General features: G+C 59.8%; 1 protein-coding gene across 1 annotated transcript; it reads right to left on the reverse strand.

Annotated features, from left to right (window-relative positions):
- Positions 1-858: 858 nt before the first annotated feature.
- LOXL1 (lysyl oxidase like 1) lies at positions 859-8,339 on the reverse strand (the record flags this gene model as incomplete). Its single annotated transcript, XM_082769024.1, has 6 exons — positions 859-978; positions 1,090-1,185; positions 1,280-1,436; positions 1,756-1,893; positions 2,747-2,855; positions 7,229-8,339. 6 exons carry the CDS (start codon positions 8,337-8,339, stop codon positions 859-861), a joined length of 1,731 nt encoding a protein of 576 aa, XP_082625150.1.
- Positions 8,340-8,947: the final 608 nt, after the last annotated feature.

Genomic DNA, 8,947 nt, shown 5'->3' on the forward strand with positions numbered 1-8,947 from the left:
TCCGCTGCTTGAAAGAGATTAAAAATAATAATAATAAAAAAGCCCAAAGCAACGGGTTTTTAATGGGTTCCATCTTTTTTTTTTTTTGGTGTGAGTTTTTTTTTTTCTTTTTTTTTTTTTTACAGCTGGTGAAAATAATAATAAAAAACCAGGTGTCCCGTTGTCCCAAGGGCTGCATGGGCAGCCTGAATTTCAGGGGAAGCACCTCCAAATCTTTGCTGCTTTCATCTTATGGGGAGCATGGTGTTGCTGGAGACCCCCCAAAAAAAGGCAGAAAGGGTTCAATGACCCAGCTCGCTGTTGCTAAATGTGAGATCTACCGGCCCGGTAGCATCTCTCCCTTTATTCCAGCTAAAACTTGTCATCAGCTTCCATCAGAAAATGGAAAAACGACGCAGGTTAAGGAGAAGTTAAGTATCAAAATATTTCAGAGAGTCTCTCTTGCTTCCCTCGTGTCATGTGGAGTGGTTGGGGTGAGTTTTCTGGGGTGGTTTTGGGCTCGAGGAGCTGCTGGTGGTGGGGCTGGGGCAGGTGCCGTCCTTCAAGCCCCCTCGGCTCAAGATCTGCAGGGAGAAAGACAACGATTTGGGGCTGAAAAAGGTGAAGGGATTCCTTTGGAAAAATGCATATTGCAGCTGTTCCTGCTCCTAAATAACACGAAAATGGGGAAAATTCAATATAAACACCCAAGCAGGGTGACGGAGGAAAGCACTGACCCACAACCCAACCCTTTGCCAAACCCATCCCAAAGTCATGACAACAATTAACCCTCCACCTCCTGACACGTCCGTCCCCAGGGATGGACAGAGCCTGGTGGGACAGATGGACGGGCTGACGGACAGACAGACAGGCAGCTCCTTACTGGGAGATCTTGCAGTTTGTCGTGGCGACGTAGCGGCCGGTGTAGTGGATGTTGCAGCGCACCACGTTGTTGGTGAAGTCCGACTCCAGGACGATGTATTTGGGGTTCACTTGGACCTGAGCGGCGGTGGAAAAACACCGTGCAAAAATGAGCAAAAGGGGAAGAAGAACCCCAAGAAACGAGCCCACACATTGACAATTTTTGCTCCTAAAAAGTAAAAGCATCACCTTTAGGACATAATTCCCTGGCTGCACATCCGTGATATCGATCCACTGGCAATCGATGTCGGCGTTGTAGGTGTCGTAGCACCCTGGGCTCAAGCCCTGCGGGGAGGGAAATGAGTTTGAGGGGTAGGGAGATGGGTTTGGGGACCAGCCCCGAGGACCCCGACCGGTCGAGGAGCATCCCGAGCCCAACCTGGGTGTGGGAGGTGCAGGCGTAGCGCTTCAGGTTGCCGAAGTCGCAGGTGGTGTCCTCCAGGCAGAAGCTGGCCTTGTGGCCCTCGGCCACCTTCCTGCCCGTGGTGGCATCCAGCAGGTCGTAGTGGCTGAACTCGTCCATGCTGTGGTAGTGCCTGGGGGCGGAAGGCTGTAAGTGTGGCCGTACCCCCCCGAAAATCCCCCCCAAATTGCCCTGTCCCCACCCCAGGTGTGAGCTTTGGGGGTGTGAGGGGCTCCGCAGTGACCCCATGCTTACACCAGCCCGTGGCCAAGGGGTGACACACCCATGGGGACTTCTGGAGCAAGGAGGCAAAGCCAGGTGACCCCCCCCCCCAAAAAAAAAAAAAAAAAAAAAGATCTCGGGGCTGCAAGCAGGTGAAATGAGCCACAAAACCATAGGGGAAGGAGAGGGGGTGCAGAAGCGGGGGGGCCAGGCGGGTGTCCCCAACTCACTGGTGGCAGCTGTGCCACTCCCAGCTGTGCCGGGGGCGGCTGGGCAGGAAATCGGCCGTGCCCTGGTTCTTCACCCGCTGCGGGAACCGCAGGAGCACCCGCACGTCGTAGTCGGTGGCCTCGGCCGTGTAGGCGGTGCTGGGGAAAGTGGAAGTTGGCGGTGGGGCCATGCCCTTCCCCTTCCCTCTCCTACACCCTTCATCCACCATCCTTCTTCCTCTGTCCTCCATGCTCCATCTTCCTCTTTCATCCTCCGTCCTTCTCCTCCATCCTCTGTCCTTCACCCTCCAACCTTCATCATCCATCCTTCACCTCCCATCCTCCTCTTTCACCCTCTGTCCTTCCTTCATTGTCTTCCCTTTCCCTCCTTCATTCTTCATCCTCTATCCTCCATGCTCCATCCTCCTCTTTCGTCCTCCATTCTCTACCCTCCTTTCTTCATCCTCCAACCTCCTCCTGCATCCTTCACCCTCCTTCATCTTCCATCCTTCACCCCCATCCTCCTTCACCCTCTATCCTTTCTCCTTCCCTGTCCCTCCTTCATTCTTTATCCACCATCCTTCATCCTCTGTCCTCCACCCTTCTCCTTCATCCTCAATCTTTTTCCTCCATTCTCTACCCTTCATCCTTCACCCTCCATACTTCATCTTCCATCCTTCATCCCCCATCCTCCTCCTTCATCCTCCATCCTTTTTCCTCCCCTTCCCTTTCCTTCTTCATCCTTCATCCTCTATCCTCCATGCTCCATCTTCCTCTTTTATCCCCCATTCTCTACCCTCCTCCCTTCATCCTCCATCCTTCTGCATCCTCTATTCTCCATCCTTCACCCTCCATCCTTCATCTTCCATTCTTCACCCCATCCTCCTCCTTCACCCTCCATCCTTCCTTCTCCTCCCTCCCTCCTCCTCCTCCCTCCCCCACTTTACACCATTTCCAACCTGTGACCCCCCTCTCCCTCTCCACCCCGTCACCCCCAGGACCCCCAACCTACCTGGCCAGGCACTTCTCCTCGGCGGCGCAGCGCAGCGAGTAGAGGTGTGCCCGCTGCACGTAGGTGGATGCCTGCACGTAGTTGGGGTCGGGCACCAAGTCGGGGAGACCTGCGGGGGACACACGGCCTCCTGTGTGGTGCACACCCAAAACACCCACAGGTCCCAACAGCTTCACCAGCGTGCTGGCCCCAAAGGGTCACCATATGGCCAGCAAGGGGATAAAGTGCAAGGACTGGGGGGGTTGATGGTCTCCGGGCATGCTGTGCCTCAGTTTCCCTCATTGCAACCTTGTGCAAAGCAAAGCCGTGTCCTGTGCTCTGTGCCCAAGGGTGCTGCACCTCTGCTTGGCCTCCTGTGAGCTGGCCAGCTCATCCTCATCCTCCATCCTCATCCTCACCATTCACGTCTCCATCTCCATCCTCATCTCAATCCCATCCTCACCCTCACCATTCCCATCTTCATCTCCATCCCCATCTCAATCTCATCCTCACCATTCCCATCTCCATCCCAATCCCATCCTCTTCATTCCCATCTTCATATCCATCCCCTTCCCCATTCCCATCTCCATCCCCATCCCAATCCCATCCTCATCATTACCATCTTCATATCCATCCCCTTCCCCACTCCCAACCCCATCCCCATCCCCATCCCCATCCCCATCCCCATCCCCAGCACAAGAGCCAGTCCAGCTCCCCCCGTTGCACCAAGGATGTTTCCAGCATGTTGCATTTTTTCCTCCTGCCTTCCCCTTTACTTTATTTTGTTTTGTTTTATTTTATTATTTTGTTCCATGGGCAAGAAGAACAATGCCTCCTTGTTTCCCGGCCGGGCCTCCCCCGAGGGATCACGTCACTCGATTGGAGCTCGTTTCCTGCCCCGCTGCTTGGTCATCACTGCTGATGTAATGCCCAGGGGGGTCTGCGGGGCGAGGGGGAAGGCAGGAGGGCTGCAGGGACTTTTCCCCCTTAAAATCCCATAAAACAACACAGCAGACACAGAACGAGGTCCCCACCGAGCCGCGTTTTGGGGTGAGCACCCGAATTTAGTGCCCGTCCTGCTGGTGAGATGCGGGGAGAAGAGTTTGTCCTCGTCCACAAAACAACACTTCCTCGGCCCTGGTGTTTATAATAAATTCTTGGACGCTCCCGGAGAAACCCGACTCCTTCACCAACGGGGACGTTGCCCCCCCCACGCGATGCTCACCCCACCCGGCCCCGCTGTTTTTGTAGGGTCGCCTTCCCAGCCCACATTTCAGCTCGGATGGGCCACCGTGCGAAGGTGCCCCTGCCACCCTCCACGCCGAGCCCCCCGTGCCAAATCCTCCTCCTTTCCGCTGACCGAGCTCTTTTCCACCTCCTGCAAGCCCGGACCTGGCAGCCCCCCACCGCTGCCTCCAAAAAAAGGGACAACCACAGCAAGAAAATGTTTGTTTTTCCTCCTCCGCCCCCTTGCCTCTCAGCCTGCCCAGGGAGCTGCCAGAGAAGATTTCCTTCTCATGCACCGTGAAAATCACAATAACAGCGAGCCAGCCTGCTCCCTGCCACGCTGTTTGTGCAGGTGTGAGGGGCTGAGCCGAAAAAAAAATGCTTTTACAAGCCCAAATGCAGGGAGCAGGGCTGGCACCTTCCCCCTGCAAGGGACGAGGCAGGTACTGACCTGGGAGAGGCGACCCAAAGGATGAAGGACCCCGAAAACCACTGCGACATCACCTCGGTTTGCCCATCTGTAAAATGGACGCAGCGAGGCTGCGATGGGCAGGATTATCAAGACAGTGGTGGCTTGGGGATGTTTTTTTTTGTAGTTCGGAGGGAAGCAGGGAGAAACGTGCCAGGTCCTGCTGTTTTTAAGTGACCCACGCACGCACACGGTGATCCAGGGAAAATAAAGCCCACCCGAGCCACGTGGAGGCAGGACCCGCTGCCCAAACCACACGGTGCTCGCCACATCCCAACCTGAGCATCCTCAGCGAGGAGCTCCCATCCCAAGCCCAACCCTGCCTTCAAGGAAAAAGAAGAAATAACATCAACACAGAGCAGCAAGCTGAAAAGCAAGAGGCGGTGCAAAAAAAAAAAAATCAACCGAAAACGGGATTTTTCCCTCCTTTCTGTCTGAAAAGACAGCCAGATGTCTTGGCCAACTTGAGCTTCGCAGGAGCTGACTCACTGCTCAGCAATATTCGGCTTCGCCCAGAGACGGCTGCTTCTCGGGCTCGATTGTTTCCCACAGGTAGAAAAATCACGGCGTTAAGGAAGAGGCAAAAAGCAAACGTGCTTTTTTCAGTGAAAAAAAAAATGTTGGAGTGAATCAGGAGAAAAAAGGAAGAGGAGGAGGAGGAGAAGGAGGAGAAAAAAGGAGGAGGAAAAGGAGAAGGGTTGGGGTTGTTTTTATTTTAGAAAGTTCACATGTGCTTAGTATTGCAGGCTGACACGGATAGACGCAGACACCGCTGGCCTCCACTTCCCCAGCCCTTGGTGCTGGGCCAGGAGGAGGTGAGGTCAAACCCATAAAATTGGCGCTTTGTTCTACACCTCCTGCCCAAAACGGGGTCCTGAAGGGGGACGAGCTCCAGGAGGCGGGAGGCCTTGCATGCCCTCGGACCAATGTGGGAATTTTCCAGCCCTGGCACGGCCTCGCTTTCTCCCAGAGCGGGAGGAACCGGTACCAGGTAGGGGACAGGCCAAGGGACCCACTGGGGGAGGCCTCATCGAGGCTCGGAGGGGAGGTGGAGGTGGAGGTGGGTCCCTGGGGAGCGGGGAGGCTGCAGCCAGGAGCACGGGGTGGGAGAGCACCAACAGCACCTTGCCACGGCACCAGTACCTGAGCCATGGAGCTCCAGGACATGGTCCTGGGTGGCTGGAGGCTCACTTTGGGTGGCTGGAGGCTCACTTTGGATGGACGGCTGGAGGTTCACAGTTGGTTGGCTGGAGGCTCACTTTTGGATGGCTGGAGGCTCACCCACACCCTTACAACCCACCAGGTGGAAGCCGGGGGCGATCTAATTGCTTAATTAACCCCCCCAGGCAGCCCAGCCGGCGGCGAATGCCGCGCATTCCTCGCGGAGCCGGGCGGGATTACGCGTGTTTGAAGAGATTAGGGGCGTAATTAATGTTTGGCTCTGCTGCCAAAAGCCTCCTTCCCAATTAAGGAACCTGCCCAGGGTGGCTCTGCAGGTGACAAGGTGACCCCGAGGGGTGGCCCTGCTGTCCCTCCATGGCACAGTTAAGTCACCCCGAGGGCCCCAACACCATTTTGACCCTGACACCATCCCCATCATGCCCCGGCCTCCAGCACCGGGGGGCAGAGGTCCCCTCTGCACAAACTCCATCCCAAAATCACTTTCCCACACTTCTCCTGCGAGACCTCCCGCTGACCCGGGCTGGCTGCTCGCGCTGTGCTCCCTCGCTTGCACACAACGGGGCCGGGCTGTGGGGCTTTTCCCAGAAAGCAGGGACGGGGCCAGATGGGTTGTGGGGTCAGCCGGGTCGGAGGCTCCAGCCGAGGAGGGTTTCCCAAGGGACAGGCAGGGATCAGATCCCCCAGGCTGCTGCTCCTTGCGCCCTCCAGCCCTGCCTCAAATTTCAGCAACCCTCAGCCAAAAGCCACAGGATTGCACCGGTGTCGGGTCAGTAGGGCACGGAGCCACGGCAGCCCTGCTGTGACCTCTGCTGGGCGCCTCCCTCAAGGGATGGGGACGATGGAGCCGGGTGGGGGCATTGGGGTCCCAAGGGAGGCAGTACGGAGCCACACACAGAGCACACAGCATGCAGCCACCCCATGGAGGCAGGATGAGCGGGGACACAGCACAAACCCACCCCATAAACACTGTGCGTCCTCATCCCATGGCACACATCCACCCCACGGATGCAGGAGGAACTGGGACATGGCACGCAACCACCCCATGAACACAGAAGGACCCCTAACACAGCACACAACCACCCCACAAGCACAGTGCACCCCTATCCCATAGCACACATCTACCCCATGGATGCAGGAGGGCCTGGGACATGGCACAGAACCACCCCACAAGTGCATCATGCCAGCAATCCCATGGCACATATCTACCCCACGGATACAGGAGGGCCTGGGACATGGCACACAACCACCCCACAAACACATCATGTCGCTATCTCACGGCACACAACCCCATGGATGCAGGATGACCCGGGACAAGGCACACAACCACCCCGCAAGTGTCACATCTCCAATCCCAAAACACACAACCACCCCACGCTTGCAGGAGGACCCAGGACACAGCCGGCCCTCAGCGGGACCTGCCCCTGTCCCTTCACATCACCCCCACCCCACCCCAAAACACCCTCCCCAAACCACATTCCAGCATCCCCAGCCCCTCAACGCCCGTGTCAGCATCCCCTGGGGCGCACCCACCACCAGACCCCGATGCCACGAGCTCAGGGCCACCATCCCCAAGGGCGAGGGGGCACCGGGGGCACCATCCCACCTCAGGACCCCCCAAAACTCACCCCGTCCTCCTTGGCTGGGCCTGTAGACGCTCCCCACGCTGAGCCGCGCCTGGCTGTCGGGGACGGCTTGCGGCACCTCGGGGCTGCGGGCGGGCACGTAGGGCTCGGGGCGAGGGGGCACGTAGGGCTCGGGGCGGGGGGCCCCGTAGGGCTCCATCACCACCCCGAAAGGCGGCTGCGGCTCGTGGGGCTGGTACTGGCTCCCGTACGCCATCCCGCCCGCCTGCGGCGAGCCGACGGGCGCTTGGAGGTTATCCGTGGAGGCCACGCCGCGTTGGTCGAGGCCGAAGGAGTCCGCGCCGCCCTGCTCCGCGCCGGCCCCGGCGTCGTGGTACAAGCTGTGGGAGTACCTCCGGTCCAAGCCGTCGGCCGGTTGAGGGGCATAGGGCCGCTCGGGGTAGTAGCCCTGAGCTCGGTAGGGGCTCTGCTCCTCCCCGTAGTCCTCGTAGCGCGCTCGGGGCTGGAAGGGGTACACCACGCTGGCCCCCGCCGCCGCCGAGGCCACGGCCGCCCCGCCGGCACCCGTGGCGCGGTAGTAGGCGTACGCCTCGTCGTAGGATGCCCGTGGGGCCGCCTCGTAGGGCTCGAAGGGGGGCTGCGGGAAGGGCGGCTGGGGGTACAGCGGCTGCCCGAAGGCCGCGTAGGCGAAGGACGAGGAGGACGAGGACGAGGAGGAGGAAGAGGAGGAGGAGGAGGAGGAGGAAGGCTGGCGCTGGCGTCCTGCCGGCCTCAAGCGCGGCGAGCCCACGCTGTCGCCCACCGGCCCGTCCCTCCAGTTGTCGGGCACCTGCCCGAAGCCGAAGGGGTGCCGAGTGTGGCCCCGCACCGTCTCGGAGCCCAGGCGGGGCGGTGGAGGCGCCTGCCTCCGACCCCCTCGGCCGGGAGCTTCGTCGGCCAGCAGCAGCCGGGCCCCCCCGGGCCTCTCTCCCCCCGGAGGCACGTACTCGGCGCCGGTGTTGAGCAGGCTGTACACCCGCCCGTTGTTCTCCCAGCGGATCAGCTGCCTCCAGGGCTCCCCGGCCCTCCCGACGGCATCCTGCCCCCCGGCCAGCAGCCACAAGCCGCAGCCCAGCGCTGCCCAAAGCCCCCACCAAACCCCCCGGCCCCCCATCGCCTCCCCCGCTACCGGCCCCCGGCCCCCGGGCGGCTGCTCCTGCCCATCCCCGCCCGGCCCGGCTCGGCTCGGCTCGGCTCGGCTCGCTGCGGGGCAGCCGGAGCTGGGGGGGCGGCCGCCGGCTGCCAGGCGCCTCCTCCGCCCCCGCCCCGCCGCCGGGGAGGGGGGATTTGGGGAGTGGGGGGGCCCCCGAGCAGCCCCCTCCGAGCTGGGAGCTGCGATCGGCTCGGTTGTGGGGAGAGGGGGCTTCAGGAAGGGTCTGGGGGCAGAGGCATGCCCCCTTCAATTAGCCTTTTCCACCCCCCCAAAAAAAAGTCCTCCCCTAAATAGTCCCCCCCTCCCCCCCCGCGTACCTCCCCGAATAACTCCTCCAAAATGTCCTCCCCCAAATACCTCCCCCAAGACGTCCTCCCCCAAGTACCACCCTCCAAAATATCCTCCCCCAAGTACCTCCCCCAAAAGATCTCCCTCCAAACGCCTCCCCTCAAAACGCCCCCCCACTACCTCCTCCCAAATATCTCCCTCCAAAATTCCCCCTCCCAAACACCCCCTCCCAAATAACCCCCTCAAAAAACCCCCCCAAATATCTCCTTCCAAACCACCTC

The sequence above is a fragment of the Aythya marila genome (assembly GCF_965140915.1).
Source record: "Aythya marila genome assembly, chromosome: 11".
Classification (NCBI taxonomy): Eukaryota; Metazoa; Chordata; class Aves; order Anseriformes; family Anatidae; genus Aythya; species Aythya marila.